The 22767-nt window shown below is 46.2% G+C and overlaps 1 protein-coding gene across 6 annotated transcripts in view; it reads left to right on the top strand.

Moving 5' to 3' along the window:
- The window catches only part of ZNF423 (zinc finger protein 423), a 314359-nt gene that overhangs the window by 159687 nt on the left and 131905 nt on the right, over positions 1 to 22767 (top strand). For all 6 annotated transcript variants that reach the window (XM_044428042.1, XM_044428039.1, XM_044428038.1 and 3 more), the window contains exons 4-5: positions 1867 to 5090; positions 15488 to 15572. In XM_044428042.1, the coding sequence (XP_044283977.1) occupies positions 1867 to 5090; positions 15488 to 15572 (3309 nt within the window). The remainder of the gene's footprint in view (positions 1 to 1866; positions 5091 to 15487; positions 15573 to 22767) is intronic.

The raw sequence follows: 22767 nt of genomic DNA, 5'->3' as shown, positions 1-22767 counted from the left end.
TTTGTTAGCCAGCCTGACTTACCTGTAAATAAATAAATAAATAAATAAATAAATAACTAACTAACTAACTAACTAACTAACTAACTAACTAACTAACCTTGCTGGATTCTGGTGTTGCCTAAACCTTGACAAGGATGGCTTGTTGGAGTGGTTAACAAGCCCCCCAGAACCATGACCTCTTGGAGGGCTGTGGCATGGCTTATTCCCATTCACTGCACAAGCTCACTTGTTGGGTTCAGATGATATGGTGGGTGGGAGGGGGCTGAATCGGCAACTTGATACATGTGGGTGTAGTTCTGATTGTGGGAACAGGGTCGCTGTGTGAGCTGGCTTGCCTGGCATGACGATGGTTAATGAGTCAGGGGGGTGTCAACCAGCCTGCATGTGCCAGACTTGTGCAGACCTAATTGCCATAATCATGCTCGCAGTGCGCATCCTCCTGCGTCGTCATCTTCTGAAGCCAGTGAGGATGATGGGTGGTTAATCAATGGACAAGCCACCCTCCCAGGGTTTGGATGGAGCAAGAAATGGTGGCAGGGAACTGGAACGATAACCTGGGGCCCATGGGTGCTGCAGCTTACCTGTGCTGACCACGAATACCTGGTCTCCCTTTCTTTCTTTGTCCACTTGTCAAAGATGTGAAAACACGAGCAAGGCAAACACTAGCAGTGAATATGATGGCAACACCAGCTGTGTAGGGAAGTCAGTCCTTTTGAGTTGAGCTGCCCTTTTTCCCCTTTTGCAAGGGAATAGGCTTTTGCAAATTGGAAATTAGCAACACGATCAGTGTCTCAGCCTTAGTCTTTCCTTACAATGTGGCCAAGGTCTCCCAGCAGACCTTCCCTACGCCATGGCAGTGCCAGGCCCTGGAACCCTCGGCTGTGGCATCAGAGATGCTTGCCTTCTCTGGCTGCTGCTGAAATAGCTCCTGTCTTGCTGCAGAGTTGGCGAGCACAGATGGCATGAAATTGGCACTGACGCCGAGCTGACTCCGACCACAGAGAAATACACCTTGAAAGTTAGGTGCGTAGTGTGGAGTGCTGTCCTCGCACCGCAAGCAGGGGGCACCTGTTTTGCTGCTAATTGATGGCTGAAAAGTCATTGGAAACCTTATTACCCTTTTGAGCTTCTGACCATTGATTTCAGTATCATTTCAGGTGCAAGTGGGCTTTTGGGAAATTCATCGTTTATGTCACTCTGGTATTGAGTGATTCTCTCTCTCTCTGTGTGTGTGTGTGTGTGTGTGTGTGAATGAGAGAGAGAGAGAGAGAGAGAGAGAGAGAGAGAGAGAGAGAGAGAGAGGGAGGACTGTAGCTGCCTCAGTGCAGCCTTTCCCATTTTGAGGCAAGGTTGAGAAGGATTTTCCAGGCTGTATTATTTGAAATCTGTTCCAACTAGTATCTGCTGAAAAAATACTCACGTACGAGCATTTAACGCAGCAGCTCTTAGAAATGTTTGTATCGCTCTGAGGCATGTTGTGTTTTGTTTTCTTGACTTGCTGTTTATTGCTTGGCAGTGGAGTAGACAGGTGTTAAGCCTGCTTGGGGGACAGGGGATGGGGAGGAAGGAGAAATTACTTAGCATTAATAGTGATGCTCTGTGTTTGGCATGTTTATTTTTTTAAATGGATTTGTGCAGTAGGCTATCTGCCTTTTTCCTTATCTTGCTCAAATATCCATTTAAGATTCAAGAGGCATTGGAGGCATCGGTTCTTTTGGTTTTGTTTTCCTTCAGCAGTTGAATCTTCCTCTCTCTTTAAATACTGTAGTAGCAGAAGGGGCCATAGTGTTGTTGAATGGCTTTGTCCCTATTTTCACAGATGCACTGGGAATTGTTTTTAATCTCCTTTCTGCTTTCCCATTACAGATGGCGATGACGACCCACAGCTCTCCTGGGTGGCTTCATCTCCCTCCAGCAAAGACGTTGCATCACCCACTCAGATGCTAGGAGATGGGTGTGATCTCGGCATCGGGGAGGAGGAAGGGGGGACCGGCCTGCCGTATCCCTGTCAGTTTTGCGATAAGTCCTTCATTCGCCTGAGCTACCTTAAGCGGCACGAGCAGATCCACAGTGACAAGCTACCTTTCAAATGCACCTACTGCAGCCGGCTTTTCAAGCACAAGAGGAGCAGGGACCGGCACATCAAGCTGCACACGGGGGACAAGAAGTATCACTGCCACGAGTGTGAGGCAGCCTTCTCTCGCAGCGACCACCTCAAGATCCACCTGAAGACGCACAGCTCCAGCAAGCCCTTCAAGTGTACCGTTTGCAAGCGCGGCTTCTCCTCCACCAGCTCTTTGCAGAGCCACATGCAGGCCCACAAGAAGAACAAGGAGCACGTGGCCAAGAGCGAGAAGGAGGCCAAGAAGGACGACTTCATGTGCGACTACTGTGAGGAGACGTTCAACCAGACGGAAGAGCTGGAGAAGCACGTCATGATGCGGCACCCACAGCTCTCGGAGAAGGCCGATCTGCAGTGTATCCATTGCCCGGAAGTATTTGCGGATGAGAACGCCTTGCTTTCCCACATCCACCAAGTCCATGCCAACAAGAAACACAAGTGCCCCATGTGCCCAGAGCAGTTCTCTTCAGTGGAGGAAGTCTACTGCCACCTGGATAGTCACCGGCAGCCTGATTCCAGCAACCACAGCATCAGCCCAGACCCCGTCTTGGGCAGCGTGGCCTCCATGAGTAGCGCCACCCCAGACTCCAGCGCATCCGTGGAGCGGGGCTCCACTCCTGACTCGACGCTGAAACCACTGCGAGGGCAAAAGAAGATGAGATCCCTGGAAAGAGAAGAGGGGCAGACCTGGTCCAAGGTTGCCTACAGCTGCCCGTACTGCACCAAACGTGACTTCAACAGCCTTGCGGTCTTGGAGATCCACCTGAAGACCATCCATGGGGACAAACCCCAGCAAAGCCACACGTGCCAGATCTGCCTTGACTCCATGCCCACCTTGTACAACTTGAATGAGCACGTGAGGAAGGTGCACAAAAACCACGCCTACCCAATGATGCAGTTCAGCAACATCTCGGCCTTCCACTGCAACTACTGTCCGGAGATGTTCGCGGATATCAACAGCTTGCAGGAACACATCCGTGTGGCACATTGTGGACCGGGCACCACAGCTCCGGATGGCAGCAATGCCTTCTTCTGCAACCAGTGCTCCATGGGCTTTCTGACAGAAGCCTCCCTGACCGAGCACATCCAGCAAACACATTGCAACATAGGAAACTCGAAATTGGATTCTCCCGTGGTCCAGCCATCGCAGTCTTTTATGGAGGTCTATTCCTGCCCATATTGCACAAACTCGCCCATTTTTGGCTCCATCCTCAAGCTAACCAAACATATTAAAGAAAACCACAAGAATATTCCCCTGGCCCACAATAAGAAGTCCAAAGGGGAGCAGAGCCCGGTTTCTTCTGATGTTGAGGTTTCGTCCCCTAAACGGCAGCGACTCTCTGCAAGTGTCAACTCTGTTTCAAATGGTGAATATCCTTGCAATCAGTGTGAGCTGAAGTTCTCCAATTTTGAAAGCTTCCAGACTCATTTGAAGTTGCATTTGGAATTGTTGCTAAGGAAGCAGTCCTGCCCTCAGTGCAAAGAGGACTTTGATTCGCAAGACTCACTCCTGCAGCACCTCACTGTCCATTACATGACGACCTCCACTCATTATGTATGTGAGAGTTGTGACAAGCAGTTTTCATCAGTGGATGATCTACAGAAGCATTTGCTAGACATGCATACTTTTGTGTTGTATCACTGTACTCTGTGTCAAGAGGTTTTCGACTCCAAGGTCTCCATCCAGGTGCATCTGGCAGTGAAGCACAGCAACGAGAAGAAGATGTATCGATGTACAGCCTGCAACTGGGATTTTCGGAAGGAGGTGGACCTTCAGATCCACGTGAAGCATAGCCATTTGGGCAACCCTTCAAAGTCACACAAATGCATCTTCTGTGGGGAGACCTTTAGCACTGAGGTGGAGCTTCAGTGCCACATTACAACCCACAGTAAGAAATACAACTGCAAGTTCTGTAGCAAAGCTTTCCACGCTATTATCCTGCTGGAAAAACACTTGCGAGAGAAACACTGTGTCTTCGATGCCAGCACCGAGAATGGCACAGCCAACGGCATGACACCCACCAACAAGAAGGCTGACTCTGCAGAAATCCAGAACATGCTGATGAAAAATCCAGACACGTCAAACAGCCATGAAGCTAGCGAGGATGACGTTGATGCTTCTGAACCCATGTACGGCTGTGATATATGTGGGGCAGCTTATACCATGGAGGTCCTTCTGCAGAACCATCGCTTGAGGGACCATAACATCCGACCAGGAGAGGATGACTGTTCCAGAAAGAAAGCCGAATTTATTAAAGGTAGTCACAAGTGTAACATCTGCTCGAGGACCTTTTTTTCAGAAAACGGCCTCCGGGAGCACATGCAGACCCACCGAGGCCCGGCAAAACACTACATGTGCCCCATTTGTGGAGAACGCTTTCCATCCCTTCTGACCCTGACTGAGCACAAAGTCACTCACAGTAAGAGCTTGGATACAGGAACGTGCCGGATCTGCAAAATGCCTCTGCAGAGCGAAGAGGAGTTCATTGAGCACTGCCAGATGCACCCTGATCTTAGGAATTCCCTCACTGGATTTCGCTGTGTTGTCTGCATGCAGACGGTCACCTCAACTCTCGAGCTGAAAATCCACGGAACATTCCATATGCAAAAGTTGGTCGGGAACTCGGCGGCATCATCTCCCAATGGCCAGGCCTTGCAGAAACTCTACAAGTGTGCTCTGTGCTTGAAAGATTTCAGGAACAAGCAAGACTTGGTGAAACTGGATGTTAATGGGCTACCGTATGGTCTGTGTGCTGGATGCATGACAAGGACCACCAATGGACAATCCTTGGCCATGACCGCACCGGAAGTTAGCGAAAGACCTTGTGGCAGCCTGAGGTGCCCAGAGTGTAGTGTCAAATTTGAAAGTGCCGAAGATTTGGAGAACCACCTCCAGCTGGACCATCGAGACCTGACACCCGAGACCAGTGGCCAAAAGAAGGGTACCCAGACGTCCCCCGTCCCCAGAGTAAGTACAGCCGCATGCGTTAGCTTTTTCATAGTCGTGATCATGCATAGATCTTCAGTTCAGGAGTTTGCGTTGTGCAAATGGCTCCAGCGTGTACTTAAAACACCATGATCTGATGGGGCTATCTCTGTATTGAAAATTCAGAGTATTCAGTATTGAAAATTCTCATGGTGCGTAGCGAGTTTTCACACCAAGGTGTGAATAAATGAGCTGCTACTTGTACAGGCGCACTATGTGAGATCTGGAGCACCACAATGGTTTGTGGAATGTGACTGCTCTACCATTAGTCGCTAGAAAGCACAGGTGTAAATGTAGCATTATCTGTTCAATTTTATTTTGAAGCACCAGGTGCTCGTACTTTTTAAAAATATACTTTAATTTTGCTTCACAGGAATAGGGTTCTTTTGTCAGAACTATTTCACTTAGCTACTGGTCCATTGGGTGGGAAAGGCAGTTATGCGAGCTTAGGCAAACATTGCTAGTTTCATTATCTGTATCCCTAATATTTAGTGGAAGGTGTCATTTTTGTATAGTTACTCTAGATGAAGTTGCAAAGATTTGCAAAAATGGCTTCATCTTCTCTGAGTCGATTGGAAAACTAGATGGGATCTGGATAAAGCATTTATTATTCCAAATGGGTCATTTCACTTAAAACCTCAGATAGAGGTTGACTGGACAATGGTTAAATCATATTTCATCCAGTCCTTATCTGAGTGCGTATGTAATTCAGCACCGAAGAGGGGAAAGCACACACACAGCGGTGGGTTCCATAATGCAATCCATCCATTCTCCTCTCCCAGTGCGCCCAGGTGGCTCATGGGAACTGGACCAGAGCCCATGAAGAGGGGTCACTTTAGGAGGCCAACCCACATCTTGCAATCTTTCCGCCACACCAGCTGCAACTGGATCATGCCAAGGCCTTCCAGACATAGCCCACGGTTGCTCCAGGGGTCCCTTGCCAGCACAGAGCCTGCAGCGCAGCCTGGGAGAGTGAAAATAGTGCCCCTTGCTGTATCAGTTGCAGGTAGCATTTCTGGAGGTGTTCAGAATGCATCCCTCAGCAAGTGTTATATCTACTACGGTGCTGTAGTGGTAAGTTTTGAGGCACATGCTCCCATCCTGCCAGTCCCTGTAGCTGCATGTCCCAAGGAGATGGAGGCAGCTGTGTGGATCCGGATCAAGAAACCAATTCCAACAGCTTTCATCTCTGCCAGGAGCAGGTCTTTAATAAAGCTACAAGGTCTTAATTGCCTACTTAAGACCAGGCCATCTCAAAATCCTTTGTAGGACAAAGGGAATTGCCCACAGCTATAATAAAATTCCCCCTTCACCCCCACCTGAGCAACGGTGAGGATTGTGACTAAGCTCAGAGGGAGCAGCGAATGTGAAGGGAGCAGGAAATTACACCAGTATCCCTGCCATTAGAAAGCGCTTGTGCTGCATTCTGGTTCTTGGGACCCCACTGGCGAATTCTGCACCAGGAGTGCTTCCACCCTGGTTGGTACCAAGGATTCTTTCCCGGAGTCCAGCTAGGATGGAATTCAGGAGCATTCCTAATGGACAAGTTGTCATCTTTGAATTCTGGCCCGAGTGTGGGTTTTGCTTTGAACATGTGTACAGGCAGCTGATACAGGTTCGACAGCAACGAGGAACGCCTTCTGCTGCCCGTCAGTTGTCAAAGCACAGAGATGTCTTTTTCCCATGCAGAAATTAATTGCCATGTTAGAAGAAGTAACATATGAAATGTCTCCTCTGGGAGGGAAACTTGTTAATCTTAAATTTTTTCTTAGTGTTTTGGCAGGTCACTGCTGAGCTTGGGATTCATACAGGAGGAGGAGGAAACTCAGCATTCTAGCTGTAGAGTAGTGGTGTAGCTCACACTTTGCATGCAGACAATCCCAGCTTCAAGCCGAGCATCTCCAGGTAGAGCTGAGAAACTCTCCAGAGCCACTACCAGCTCTGGAGAAGGCAATCCTGAGCCAGATGGGGCAGTGGTTTAGCTCCACAGAAGGCCATTCTCTAGCTTCCTTCTGCATTTATTCAGCCAACTTCATGCCCTAAGAGGAATGGCAGAACACACCTCGGCCTGATGCTGGAAGCAGGCGTTGTGGGAGACGCCGGTAACAGCAGCACATCTTCCTGGCCTTCCTAGGGATGGCTTCTGTCTCAGAACATGGGGCACTGCATGCTGTCCCACCGTGTGTTTTTTCAGCCTGCAAGCAGAAGCCGGTGGCGTTCCCTGGAGGTCAGGAGAGGCACAGCGGATGTTCAGGCAGGATGAGGTGGCATCAGGACTGCCAGAGGGGGTCCTGCCCTCGAGCTTGCCAGTGGCGAGGCAGCGGTGCCCCAAATGGCAAAGCTGCCATCTTGATTCTCGCAAAATGTCTGTGTAGCATCATTCCGGGGCACTGGAGGGGACTGCGAAGTGGCAGTTTCCTGGCCTCCCCTACTCAGGACGGTAGGTGGGACACCTCATTTCCATCAGTGGTTGTTCCTCCTAGCGCACGGAGAGCTCGGTGAGTGCTCAGGTGTGCTGGGCACTGCCCAACAGCCCGGCATCATATCACACCTTTGATGCAAGATACTTTCCCATTGTGTAGTGAAGAGGAAAAAAAGACATGAGGCCACTTCTTTGGGAAGCCATCAGGCACCCTCCAACTCTTAATTAAAACCAAACTCCGTTCTGTCTAGATATTTTCTTGAGAACCACTTTTCTATTGCTTTTTGTTTCTTTTTACACCAGCGTAGATTAAATAGGAACTTACTCCCACATCAGCTCATGACCAGGCCAACAGCTTCCTCCTCACATGAGTTTTTGAAGATAAGTCTTCTGCTGTCATGGGTACTTCATAGTCTTTGCCGTTTCAGCACCTTCCAAGCTGGAAGGTTTATATTTCCCATTGGTGGCGCTTGGAAATATTTCTTCAAACTTCCTTTTGTGGCTTAGTACTTACTTCTCAGTGTCCCAAATAAAACCAGCAAGCAATGAATTTTGGTTGATGAGTAAAGCAGCGGTACAGGTAGCATTTTTCACACCCAGTGACCATTTTTAATTAAGCTCGATTTTACGTATAAAGCTGCCGACTCACTCCGTGCTATTAGAAGGTCCTTTCCCCCATCTGAGCTGGGAGCCCCCATCCGCACGGACGACGTATCCTCTTGTATGTGTCGGGGAGGATAGAGCTGTTAAAAGTCTGTCTTGTAGATCTTGCTGGTTGTGACAATCTGTTGGGTTCAAAGGATTTCTCAGAGCTTGAAACAATCCGAGCGAAAGATTCTTTGCTTTGTTTCACTCACTGCTTTAGCACTGCAACTGCATAGGGGCTCCCTTGGGGTCAAGCAAATCGGTGGCTAGATCTGCTTCCAGCTGTGATATACATCTAATTCTGCAGAGAATAAAATACGGAATGGAAACACCTCTCCCTTCAGTGTGAAGCCTCATGAGAGTTCATCATCCAAAACTACTTATTAGACCCATCATAGTCTTTCTACTTCTGGGTTCTTCATTGTGTTTCACATTCCTCTTAAAGAGCAGGCCTGTGCTTTTATGCCCAACTAATTCCGATTTCATATGACTGCACACACAGAGGCTAAAATACTTCAAGCTCTTCTGTACGTTTTTCCCCCTCCTTTCCTCTCCGCAACTGCCGTAAGTGGAAATTGTAGCCATCCCCCTCACGCCTACTTTTAACGGTGTCTCTTCAGCGAGAGCTTCCATACCTCCTCCTCTCTCAGGAGAGAATTTAAGTTCTTCAACAAAGTAAATGCTTTGAATCTCATCCCAAGAGGGCAGATTTCTTTTGTGAAAGATAATGAAAAAATCAAAATTCAGGCCTGCACCAAATTACACATTACACAGGAGCCTGCGATTGGCATGTATGCTAATTCCTTAGACCTGCTCTTCTACCTTCCCATTATCAATAACAATCCCGCGAGCGCTGATGGATGCAAACAATGCTTTTGCCCTTTCTGTTTGTCCCCTCATAATTCTCTGTGGAAACGATCAGTTTGGCCTAATACTGCTTTTAGTCTGGGCTCTGGCCTGCCACTTCAGCCTTTGTCAGCCTTGACATTTAAAAAGAGACGAGTGTGGCCCATTTCCCCTGGGAAGACTCCTAGTGCGTATGTGAAGTTCTCCTTTAGCAGCACAGCTTGAATTGCAATGTCCTCTCCAAACCCTCCTGCTTTTTGCGATGAGCCCTTAGCTATAGTTTTAGAAGCCTGAGGGAGACGTGCCTTGGCTCCCACCTATAGCCGGAAGCCCAGCCTGACCCACATCTTGGATTTCTGCACCACATCTCTCTATGTTCATGTCCCCAGCTGGGGAGGGCACTGTAATCTCAAGGTTGTCACTGCTTTATTTGATCCTTTGTGATCTCTCTGCATCACACACATGAGTTCTGTGCACATGCGTGGAGCTCTCGAATGGAATTCACCCATTCACCCATTCAGAGAAGGAGCATGTCCCCCTTGGTTGTCGTTTTTGGAAGCTGGCGATGGCATTCCTTTTGAAAAGTTGCGAGTCAAAAGAGCCTCACCCCTGATATGTGTGAGCAGGTAGTGAGTGCTAATGAGTGGATGGGATTTCAACCAGCTACAGTTTAGTGTCAGAGGAAGGGGAGAAGGACAGTTTCTTATTCTTCTGTGTTGACCTAGGAGTGAGGCTTAGTTGGCATGTTGCTGTGACCATCGCCACAAGGTTTTGTGTCGCTCAGGATAATGTGCAGCTCTTCCACTGTAGAGTGGAAGGATATGTACATGAATCTTGTGGCTGAATGCTTCTGGATGCAGGAGTTACTTGTTCGGTTTCATTGATATGGGTAGTGTTTGCAACGCAGTTGTTTGGGAACCCATAGAACCAAGGGTCCAGAGGAGAGCAGCAAAAATGATCCAAGGTGTGGAAACACTGCCCTGTCAGGACAGACTGAGAGGACTGGGCATGTTCAGCCTTGAGAAGAGAAGACATGATATCCCCCTATAAGTACCTCAAAGGCTGTCACAAAGAGGAAGGTCAAGCTCTCTTCTTGCTGATGCCAGAGTGTAGGACATGGAATAATCAAGTCAAGTTGCGACAACCCAGATTCAGGCTGGACATCAGGAAAAGCTTCCTCACTGTCAGAGCAATGCGACAGTGGAACCAGTTGCCTAGAGAGGTTGTGGGCTCTCCCACACCAGAGACATTCAAAAAGAACCTGGACAGCCATCTGAGTGGGATGGTGTGAATTGGTGTCCTGCAACAGCAAGGAGTTGGACCCGATGGCCTTCATGGCCCCTTGCAACACTACTCCTCTGTGATTCTATGATTCTAAGTGAGGCTTCCACCCAGGCCAGTAGGGAGTAGCACTGTTGCTCACACTTGACTTTGGCTGGATCAGGGCCAGCAAATGCCAGATGTGATCATGTGGGCTGAGCAAATGAGTGTTGGGGTAATTAGGGCAAATGAACATGTTTCTTCAAAGATAATTAAAGTCAATTATTTATCTTTTTCACTCTGGTTCCTGTGCACACAATAGCAGTGATTCTGAATCAGATTGCTCAGAAGTAGCCCCACAGATCTGTAGAAGCTTTGAAAAATGTAGTCAGAACTGCTGAACACTTATATCCTTTCCAGAGAACAGAAACTTTCAGTAGCTTGTTAAAACAGTTGCATCAAAAGATAGCCAGACAAGCTAAATTGAACAACATGCTGTTCTCTGTTTTCTAATCTCTTGTTGATTTGTAGTACAACAGGTAAAATGCAGTTTATATTCAGCCTTCCTTGTGTGTGTGATGCAAACCGAGCAGCCAACAGCTGTCCAAACGCTGTTCCTGCTCTATAATTCTTGACCAGTTCCTCTTTGTTTTTCTTTTTTTCTTTTGGAACATTATTGATTTTTTTTACACTGAGTGTAACAGTAGAGGATTAGAAAAATATATAGTCAGAGAAGAAGCTACATTGAGATTACATTAAAAGCAATAAGAGTACATGTTTCAGCGAATGCCAGGATATATTGATATTGTAGCTCAAGAGGGAAAGAGCCTGTTCAGAATATAGAAGATGTTTTGGATGCCAGGAATCCTCCACTAATAAGTACACCTCTGAAATCCTGCAAGGGAGGCTTAGGGACTCCTGAAAAACCTGGCAACGAAGCCATGAGTGCGTTTGCATGACGCAGCAATCCACTGCATGAAACCAGCCAAGGTCGGTCACCATGTTATCCAGGAGAACTTGTTTGGGTGCAGCAAGGCACCCTGACAAGCCATGGCTTGTTCTACAACTTGTTTGGCATACACTGGATTGTCATGTTGTTTGACTCTCACAGAACAATTTCATGGTGAGTCACAAAAGGCCATCCCTTTTCATGGCTCCGTTTCAGAGCTGTTTCTGTAGTTTCACGACAGCTGTCAAAAAACCTCGAGAAGGCGACTGAACAAGACGGAGGAAACAGTGCCACATTAAGCAGGTCAACCCATTCTGAGCTACCCTGTTCTGTCACCTCAGACTTGTCCCGTGGGCCTCCAGATGTGACGGACTGCAGCACGCTGGCTCGGAATGACGGGAACTGCGATCTCTTGCGTTAGAAGGGCAACAAGTTGGGGAAAGCTGGAATTGATACTTTTAACACAACATTCCTTGTATATATAGAACAAAAAAGTCCCAGTTCCTCCAAATTCATTCACTTACTTACAATCTTTCTCTACCTCTCCATGTTCAAACAGATTCTGGAACAGGGAACTGTGTGAGCTGAAAACAAATGAAATAATAAAAACAATGTGCTCAGAGCTTAAAAGAAGGCCGTGACTGGTCAGCAAGGAAAGGTGCCCTAGAAAGAGAACACTGTGCCTACCTGGCCTCCCGAGGCAGGGAATTTCATAGAAACGGGGTGGTAGAAACCTCACTTCAGCTTTTAATTCACTGGCTGACCTCAGTTAGGTTGCTAAACAAAGGCAGCTTCCTCCTTTCTTGCGCCTTGTGTCCCACGGGAGTTATCCTGCTGTCTCCATTGCCAAGGCACTACAAGGACCCTTGAAGTGAAATTCTTTTAAAATGCTCCACCAGTGGAGGAAATGTTCTGTAAAACAGTTAAATGTCATGTGTTCTTATGAAGGTGGGTTAGCTGGGCACGAGATCTGCCCTGGGAGGAGCTCCACTCGTTGCCCTGTTGCCCCTGGGCACATCTGGGTGCGCGTGCCAGTGTCATATGGGGCTGTTGTAAGAGGTTTATGTGAGCATTTCAAGGGCTTTTCAACCCTCTTTCTCTGTGTTCCGGGTCACAAATACAGTAGCTTGCATGATGCGCAGGAGGAGGGCTGATTGGGGATCGTGGCCATGTACCGACAGTTTGCTCTAGGTCCCCAGGCACATGTGGAGGGGGCAAGACAACTGGGCTGTGCTGGGCCCTGTGGAACATCTCTGTGCGATGCCCATGCTAATGGCAGCATTATAGAATCTGCCCCGTACCTAGTAAGACCCTTCAGTGGTCTAGCCCAGTAGCTTTCCAGGTCTTATGCAGAGGTCTTTCCATCTTCAGCTGCCTGACCCTTTTTAGCCAGCAACAGCAGGGATGGAACCTTCAGCTCCACCCCTGAGCTGCTGTCCCTTCATATGGACCAGAAAAAGTCATTGGAGATCCTTTTGGTCTACTCTCTTGACCACTCCAATCAGCTTTCCCCAACCAGTTGGTCTGCAGATATGTTGGACCTCAACTCTCAGCAAAGCTAAATGCTGTATACCCACCAGCTGGGCATTTTCCTGAGCAGAAGGCAGACACCTTGCTGTAGAAGGAGTTGCCATGTTCCCTTGGCACCTGCCAAGTATTCCATGCCGGAATTGCAAAACAGGACCAGCATCCTGGGCTAACCCAGTTATAGTGGCTCATTGTGTACCCTTACCATATCCTCTAGCTTCCCCACTCTTATTATCTGCGCATGAATTACTGCAGTGCACTTCAGGTAATCTCCATGGCATTGTTTGTCAACAATAGACATCCCTGCTGTTTGATTTGTAAAAAGATCTGGCCTGCAAAAAGAAAACTGTAACATGAGCAATGGGCTTTAAAAGAAGAAGAAGAAGAAAGAATGGCTTTCCTATCACAGCCATTTTAACTTGTAATCCCTGTATAAATTATTCCTAGATTTCCCTGTCACATCACCAGGAAGACACACCCCTGCCACTCTTAAATACAATCCTCATCTTCTCTGATTGAATAAATGGCTCATGTAATTGCTTCTTCACGCTGCCTCCTTGTTTCAGCAGCTAAGCTTCATTAGTGTGACAATGGAAATGTCTGACAAATGGTGGGAGAAAATCAGTGTCACGTTTCACTGTAGGATTTCCAATTTTTAATTCATGCCTTTACTTCTGCAAGCAAGCCTTGTACTAGCTTGTGTCTACTATGAAATTTCCTTAACGTCTCCACCCTGCACCCCGAAATTACGCTCTTTTCACTCAGAGGTCAAAGCACTCTTTTTACTGCTATGAACGAAGAAGCCAGATTGCTTCAACCATCTAAAGCTGCAGTTCTGGGTACACTTAACCTGGGACTAAACCTTGCTGAACTTAGCTTATAGGATGGTTTTGGGTATTCTGCACTTCAAGTCTAAGCTGTAGTTGGATGTCTGTTCAGCACTTTTTTTGGTTGAATATTCATGACAGCTTTGTTACAAAAGTTTTATTGCTGTTGCAATTCCAGTTCAGATTCACTTCTGGAACAACATTAATATGTAGGCCATGGTGGGTTTTGTGCATAACTGTTCAAAGGAGAAATAGAAATACAAATGGAGTGACTTCCTTTCCATTATTTCATGAACTGATATTTAAATAGTGTTTGGAACATCCCTTCTCCGGGGTGGTACATTGACCCTACTAATATGTTTTTATACTTCTCTGTTAACTGTGTCATTGACATGTAGGGTATCTCATCCAACATGGCTGTAATGTTAATGTAGCCAGATAGAGCAGGGACTTGTGTGTTGTAGCACCTGTGTTGTGAGTCAGCCCTGTGTCGCTTACTGACTGATGCTTAAACTTTCACATCCTGTCTTTCTGGTGCAATTAAGCACTTTGGGTGGCTGGGTGCGGGGACTTAGAGCAATTTAAAAGCAATTTCCAAACCATAGCACAAAATGTTCTACAAATACAGTTTGGAACAAGGGACAGTTAAAAAGTCAATAAAAGCAGCTTTAAAGAGTAGAGGGAATCAATTCTCTGACGACTTCTCAGCTCCAGAAACCAGATACTTAGCACAGGCATAGACAACATGTGGGGCTCCTTTGAGGAGGACTCTGTGGGTGTGGAAATTTGGAAGTTGTCCAGCTCTGACCGAACAGGACATGACTGTCTTAGCCAAGTCACAGGAGGCCATGAGAGGGCCAGGGGGCCAAAAGGGACTGCTGTAGCCTAGGGACAGCTCAGAGAGAAGATACCCTTGTCTCAGCCAGTGTGGTCACGTATCTTTGGACCCTGACGGATTATACCTATCCATTTGCAAAACTTATTTTGTTCTTCCCTATTTCTGCTTTTATTTTGTCTTATTTGCAAGTTCTTGGTCATAGTGGGTTTTAAGCTAATTTTCCATTTAATTTTTAATCAAGTTAGTTTTAATATGAATGCTTTATTGATTAGTTGTTCACAAGCTTATGCTTTGTGAAAAGGCCTCTAATGAATCTTACAGACAGATAAATTGATAAGACTTGCACTTTATGAGGAAGCAGGGTGATGGGCAACTTTGGACCCGAGGAAATGACTCTGGTTTCTAGGTTTCTTCAGGAAGATGAAAACAGCAACAACGATTACTACTGCTATTGCTAAGGGCCAAAATTGCATGTCTTTGAAATGATACTTATTTACACTAGTAGGGAAATACTGGGTCCAACAAATCATTTACCAGGAGTACGATTCCACTAAAATCATTCCCTTTATTGATTTCATTTAAATCCTGGATTGTACATTGGCAGCATTCAAACGTTAACACTTGAGCGTGAGTCTGTGGTCTGCATATTCCCACTGTCCTTTCAGCGCTGAAGGGCACAACTTCTGCTCTTGCTTTAGCTGCAAACCATGGTTTGCTGTTTCATTAAAAACATCATTTGCTTGCAAGCCATGGTCACAAACTACAGATTAATACAGGAGGACGCATAACATCCCTAAATGACTTGTGTATACATGATTAAAATGTCAAGCGGGGAGCAAATTTGAATGAGGAGATTTGTCTTAGTCTAATTTCCATGTAGTAGCTTCATAATTCTTCTCTTGATTCTTCATATTTTTATTGTTCTTGGGTTATTCCTTTTTGTGGGCAGTATGAGTGGTAGAACATTGTCTGTGTGTGGGGGGGTTTGTTTTGTTTTTGCTTCCTAGTGCAAGCAAAGTTCTCTTATCTTACTAATCCCCCCCTTTTTTTTGGTTGTTTAAACAGAAAAAGACCTATCAATGTATCAAGTGCCAGATGACCTTTGAGAATGAGAGAGAGATACAGATTCACGTCGCTAATCATATGATTGGTAAGAAATCTTTCAGTTTGACCATTCATAAACTAATTGCTTCTTTCCCTTTAATCTTTGATGTTGACTCTCCTTGCTAGTGGGTAACATGTGTGCTTCTGTTTTGTTTGCGCTTTGCTTCAGTAAAAGCAGCCATTAAGGCTGTGTGGTTGGATCCCAGGGTATGCTAGCCAGGGTCTGTGTGGGTCAGGAGAATATATTCTAATCTTCCATATCACTCTTGGGCAAGGGAAACCATCATGGCATCATATCAGCATATCACTCCTGGACAAGTGTGTGTGTGAGCTGTTCCCTGATTCTTTGTAGGCTGGGTAATGCAAAACTGTGGTTTGCGCTATCTGTAGTTAAGCCAGGCCCTGATTGGCGCATCCAGATGTACAGCGAATCGTGGTTTAGAGCTGCTTGTCTCCTTTTCTTTCCCGTCTGGTGAGTTCTGAAGCTCAGTCTCATTTTCATGAGGCAGGAGCCTTTAGAGGAAGAGTGGTGACTCTAGCTATGGCGTGTTGATGGTCTGTGAATTTAAACAAAACAACTAACAGCAAGAAACACAAACCATGATTTGCACACCAGTGTCAAACCATGGTTTCAGATCCTGGCTTGTTGCCACCAAAGAAACCATGTTTTTTAGTCAGACTCTGAAAAGCAAACACAGTTTGGTGCTTTAGCCATGTGCAGCCCTACTCCATGTTTTGCTGAGGCTACGCTTGCATCATACTACTTTGTACAGAGAGAAGAAAATCTCCTTTTCACAAACGTTTACGTTCTGTGGTTCTAGGAATTTGAAGAGTGTGGTGTATGTCCCTGATATCATTTGACCATATTCTGTTCTCCTTCCTGTCCCAGTCTTCAGTTTTGCCATTTGGAATATGGGTTTCAGACAGCTGCTTTTCTCACTTTGGGGAAGTACTGGCTTGAGAGTGTTGACGGCCTTTGCAAGGCCTCCACTCAAACTTACTTAAAATGTCTAAGTTGTCCCTTTCCTGTCCCATTTTCTCTGAGGTTGAAATGCAACTTTTGACAAGATCTTCCACTTTATGCCATAAATTCTCCTTTTATCTGGGAGGTGGGGTTGGGGGAGGATGCCAAATAGCTCTCAATGGTTGTCAACCACTTAGAAGCAATTATGCTTCAATTTTGTATGTCATGACATTGAATTGCTCACATTTCCATCACTTAAACGTCGTGAATTTCTGAGATACATTGTCAAAACAAAATGCTTAAGAAGTTTCATTCCAGGCTTCCTGTTTAACTTTTTCTGGTGTGCATGAATGTTCAAGTTTCTTTTTCTTTTGCCCAAATGGTTTGGAATTTTGAATGGTTTTCTTTCTTAGTCGTTCACATTTTACATTCACTGTTCTTGTTTTCAGCAGCAAGGCCCTGCTTTCTCTCAAGCTTGATTTTATTTGGAATGAAACCCAGTAAAAATGTTACTGCAGTCAAAAGGGCTGTATTTCTGGTGCAGCTGTAAGGGTGCTTATTTTCCTTCCAAAGAATGCAGAGAATAGTTTCTTCTCCTTGCCCAGATGTTATAAATATATGTGAAGGCTCAAGAGCTTAGTTTATTTTGATGCATAGACCACAGAGGAGTTCCTTACACATGTCACTCCAGCCGTATGCCGTCGAAGATCCTTCAAGGGCTCTGCAGAGTTCTTGGTCTGTTCACACACAGGCGTTCATCTCCGATAATCATAATGGTTCCCCCCGAACAATTTAGCATTTAAAGAATCTATTCTTCCTTGTTCAGAGCGCCTATTATCATTAATGTGAATTATGCACAAATGTTGAAGGGAGAATTTGAAATGCTGACACTGAAGATTACAGCAAAACCCTTTTCTGGAAGGAAAATGGGTGCTGTCACTCACCATAATTTCCAGAGTAGCGCTAGGTGGGGAGCATGCAGGCAGTGTCAGGGAGGTTAAAATGAAGTTATCTAAAAATGTTTGCTTTTGTGGCAGGTGTTAATGCAATCTCTTGTTTGCAGGTGTGAAGGGTGAGAGCTTTGCTAATTGGACCATGGTGATTTCAGCGCTTTCCCACCGTCTTCCTCCCCCTTCCCTGCTTTTATTAAAATCCGTATCCTTAGGCAGATAGATATGTATTTTTAATGTAAACCTGTGAAATGGAGGTGCTGGCATTCATAATATGGAATGATGCTGCATACACGTTCTGTTACAGGTTTACTCCATGACTGGGCTCAAATAATAAAAGCCTGCAAAGGGTCCTGTTTCACTGGCTCTTCTTTAGATGTGCCACCAACAGTATGGCTACTGTCTCCTCTGTGCTGGATGATCCCATTCCAGCTCCCACCCATGTGCTTCTTGTGACAATGCTCGACATCCAGTTTATCAGACTGGAGGCATGGAGGTGCACTGAGGGTCCTGCTTGTGGCCCGAGCCAGCGGTGCCCCTCTGTCGATTCCTGATGACTGTGGGCCATTCTGCCATACTTAGGTTCAGATGGCTCCTCCGTGTTGTGAAAGTCCATTGTCTCCTGCAACAAGCAGTGGCTGAAGTGGCCCTCCGGTGGAACTACTTGCTGGCCATGGGCTTCTAGAACCCATAATTTAAAATACTGCACATGGAGGGTTAAGGTGTGTGTAATTGGTCAAATACTTCGTCTTACAAACTCAGATCACCACAAGGATCAAATCTTCCTTGCATGGTTGGCACAGTGAAGATTTGCTGAAAACAATGAAGCAGGCCCTGTGTGTAGTACCTGTACAGGTGAGATGTGGGAAGGAAGGTTTTAAAAAGACCACATTAATTTGGGGTCTTTGCAGGAACAAACGACAGAATTCTGTTCTTGGCTAGTTTATTCCATCAAGGAAGCCCATCTTTTTCATTATTCCTCACAACTAAAACAGCTGGTCGGTTAGCCCAGTAAGAAGGTCTTCAGATCTTTTTTCATATTTATGCTCAATGGCTGCATGGCAAACATGCTTGTCTGTCTCTGGATGGCTTCTTGACACCGAAAATCTGATCCGTGATAAGCTTGTCCTTTGTCATTTCTTTCAAATGATTGTGCAATGATTGGATCAGCTAAATATACTGGATCCCCCCATCCCTGCTGGAAGCTATGGATTTTGGGAGCTGATTTGGTGGTGAATGGTGGATGATGTACTCAAACCCTTGGCATTCCCAGGAGTTGAGCTCCTGGGTCAACATAACTTTATTTGCTGTTCACATTTGCTTGCTAGTCTGCTATTCCACCTTTTCTCCACATACCCAGGTAGTATACCTGCAGCTGCTTGCCTGAGTTATCCATCCACTCAAGGGCCTTGTGAGCTACGTTAGGCTGAGAATCAGTGCCCGGCCCAGTGTCACCCAGTTAGCTGCATGGCAGAGTGGGTGCTGGCATCCAAGTCTTGAGACCCAGTCCAATAAACTAACCATTCTGCCCTGCTGACTTACCAGAACTCCTCCCTGCTCTGCCATCCACATCGTGTCTGCTTCCCGCACTTCCCTCACTCTGGTTCTTCTGCGGACAATTTACCCAAGGGCAGGGAGCATAAGTATGAGTGTGTGAGCTCTTCCTGCTTTTGTCATGTTCCCCATCATCAGTTAGAAGCTGGTGGTGAAAATCCTCCATGGGGAGCCCTTCATACTCGCCGAAGTTCTTTGTGAAATCGACAACTCTGCTTTTCCAGGATTCTAAGGTAGGCAGGGAGCCTACCTGGGCAGAGAAACCTTCTCTCTGAAAAGGTTAGCCTTGTGGAAGGTGACTGGACAGTGATGGAAGGGGGTGCAACAAGCACGCTTGTCCTTGCCGGTCCATCTCATGTGCGAATGGTATTCAACATGGCACCCAGAGAAGGACCTCTATTCGATTCGATTCGATTCGATTCATGTATGATTTTTTTGTGTTTTATATGCAATTTTAATGATTGTAAGCCGCCCTGAGGCTCATGCGATGGGGCGGCATATAAGTTGTTTAAATAAAAAAATAAATATGCCGTAGGTATGCGGTGCATGGATCCTGCTCCCCCTCCTCTTTCTCCCCTTCCTCAGCACTGCAACCCTCTTAGGACTGATCTTGCCCTTCTACTTCTGGTTTGGCATGACTGGCTGTGGAGTTCTGCCTTTCCATTAACCTGCTGAACCTGGAGCTTCTTTAGGCACAGATTGAGGTAACAAAAGGGCCTCATTAGGTGCTATGGAATGAGCTGTACTAAATTTATAAGGCAGGAAAGTTGAGATTCCATTAGTTTAAGGGCTGAAATGGTCTGGAGATGGTTTTGGGGACCAGGGTACTTTGCATATAGGAGATACCTGGTTAAATTCCTGGTGCATTTCCAGTTATAAAGACAACCTCTGTTGGATCATTGTTTGCAATAAGAGTAGGCTGACCTACAGAACCTGTTGGTCCTCTGTGGCCAGCAATTGCAGGAGCTGTGGTCCAAAATGGGAAGCTGGAGCTGGATGGACGGAATGCCTGCCAAGCCTGAGGCGGCTTCCACGTTCTTACGGAGGTTCTGCTTCCTCGTGAGCGAGTGGCTCTTCAGCCCAATGAGAATTGAGCGTTTGGGGAACCTTTACGTGCTGCCTCCCTGTAGAAACACTCTCTCTTGTCGTTCCCTAGTCATACGGCGGCATTAATCAAAATAAGCATGCTGGCAAATGTTCAGGACGGCTCGCGCATGATTCTTTGAAAATGTTCCCTTCTGCTTGCTTTTTCCCCACTCTGTGTATCTATCACATATATACACACTCACACACGCATGCAAACACTGCGGCATATTGGGTCCTCGGTGACATTCCCCAGGGGCGGAACAGACTGGCTGCATCCCTAGAGGAGGTATATGGGAAACATGTTGCTTTGTTTTCATACCAGGGCCTCTGGGAAAATTCCTAACGAATGAACAGACCCCCTTCTTCGTTGTGAACGGTCTAGAGGCTATTGGGAAAAAAAATTCCGAGCAAGGCTATTCAGAGTTAAGCAGCTTATGCCTGCCGCCCCCCACCCCAACCCCCAAATCCCCACTTTCCTTTTTTAAACCATCTAAGGATCAGAAGTCCTTCTGAGACAACTTGGCTGATTGGAAGCGCCTTTGAAGCGCATTATAATTTGTCCAAAATAAAGGGATCCACCTTTCCCCCTTTGACATGTTTTGAGGCTTTGGGGATTCTGCCCTGGAGTATATCAAAAAAACATTCTGCAGTTCCAGCTGCTTACCTCCCCCTGCGCTGACCTGGTAATGTTTAAAGTACTTATTCCTTCCAGTGCTCTCTCCGTTAGATGCCTGAAAGATGGTTCTGCTTGGTTACTGACCCTGAAGAGGGTGTGGAAGGCGGTGATGCTGTAACGGGGATCGCAGAAGATGCTCCAGAAGATCCCCTGTGCCAATGGCACAGCGAGCAACGGAGCGGATGATCACAGCTCGCTTGCTGGTTGATGTGGAGGCAGCCCTTTGCCATCCGTGTTCTGGTGCAAAACAAGGCTCACAAGCTCTTCCTTCCTTAATTCTTACAACCTCTGCAAGAAGAGCACAAAGTCAGCTTGCCTCCACTGTCTGGCAGATCCTGGCTAATAGCAACTAAGACATGCAACCTGCAACAACCTGTTGCAGTGTGGAACACACCTGTAAAAAACTTGGTTCCATTTCCCCCAAAAGTCAGCCAGCATTTCATGGCATGTTTTGAATCCCCATATGCCACCCTCAGATTTTTTCCCCCCTAAAAATATTTGGTGCTTCTGAAGACCTTGGGTTTTCCCCCAGTCTGCTATTAGCCCTTTCTTATTGTGGAGCTGTTTTGACTACATCACAACACACACGGCTGAACATATTAAAAATAGGGAACAATGTTGATCTTTGGTATTCACTTGTGCTGCAATCCTTAAGTGACTTCTGCCAAACAAATTGTGCAGAATATCACAGTATAAATGGTTTGACCATCTGGAAGCCAGCCTGTTGCCTTACAATAAATTTAGCTGGAACATAGTAAAGATGGTGCAATTTCATGAAAGTCAAGAAAGATTTTTAACCCTTGGAGTTGTCTTGTGAGAAAAACAACATACAGAGATTAGCTGTTATGTTGTATGTGCTTCCTTTAATTTGATGAAGACACCACGAAAATATAACTGCTTAAAGTAATTTCACCTAAATTAAAGCTTTCTTTGAATTTTTGTGGGTCAGCTATGCTTCTGGTTTAGCCAGTTAGTTATGATACCAAGATTTTTGAAAGGTTCGAAAATCAACTGGACCATGTGGAATAAAAACAGTTCTGTACCATTTCTTCATGGAGCTAACCTTCCATTCCTCTTCATGGTCTCTGTGCATCACACAGATGCACCTGTGTGGTCCAGAAGATTCTACAGCGAAGCATTAGTTTGGGCAGGATCCCTCCCCTTCGTGTTCCCTGAATCCATGGGAGGGCTCCCACCCTTTCCCTCAGTTCCATTGAGACTACCTCCATGCCTGGATTGGGAAGCACTTCTCTTCTCAACTGGAGTATTTTTCCAGCTTTTCTTATCTTTTAATTACCTTTCTACTCCTTGGCTCCCTGCTCAGCCACCATCTCTCTCCAGTCCTAGACCCATTTATTGGGAAGCGAGTTCTACTGATTACAGTTTCTGATGCAAACATGAACAGCTGCATTAATACATTAACAACTTGCTGTATTACTTTGGGTAGGAAGCACATGGATTGTGTGCTATTTATCCTCAGTGCTGTATCCATTTGTGTCCGCTAAATGAACACGTATTGGATATTATTTTCCACTGGGGGCAGAGTGAATGGCCCTGGATGTTCAGCCCAACCTGTCCTTGCACTGCAACACCTCCTTGGCTTTGCAGACTCCGGAAGAATGGCGTGAGAGCTCATCATATATTTATGGGAGGCTTAGAGTCACCCAACATCTTCCATTGATTTAGATCTTTGCAGGAGTTTTGGACAATGGGATGGGGGTAGAACGGAAGGTAGCAAATGATTCTTCCATAAAGTAGCCGCATGTGGTAACCCATTGCATGTAGGGCTTGAGGGGGGCTGTGTTTAATCTGCTCCATATACAATTACACGGTCTCAGAATATATACATACAGTTTGTTTACACACGCACACACACACACACACACAAAGAAAAAATAGCATATGTGATTATTAGCAAAATAGTGAATGGCCCTATTTCCTACAAGGAATTTCCTTCTCTCACGTGGCAAAGTCTTTGAATTGGGGCAGCTGATGATCCTATTGGCCACTG

This window comes from Varanus komodoensis, unplaced genomic scaffold (assembly GCF_004798865.1).
Source record: "Varanus komodoensis strain SLA01 unplaced genomic scaffold, ASM479886v1 scaffold19, whole genome shotgun sequence".
Classification (NCBI taxonomy): Eukaryota; Metazoa; Chordata; class Lepidosauria; order Squamata; family Varanidae; genus Varanus; species Varanus komodoensis.
Note: the sequence above shows the minus strand (reverse complement) of the source record. Positions and strands in the feature narration are given on the sequence as shown.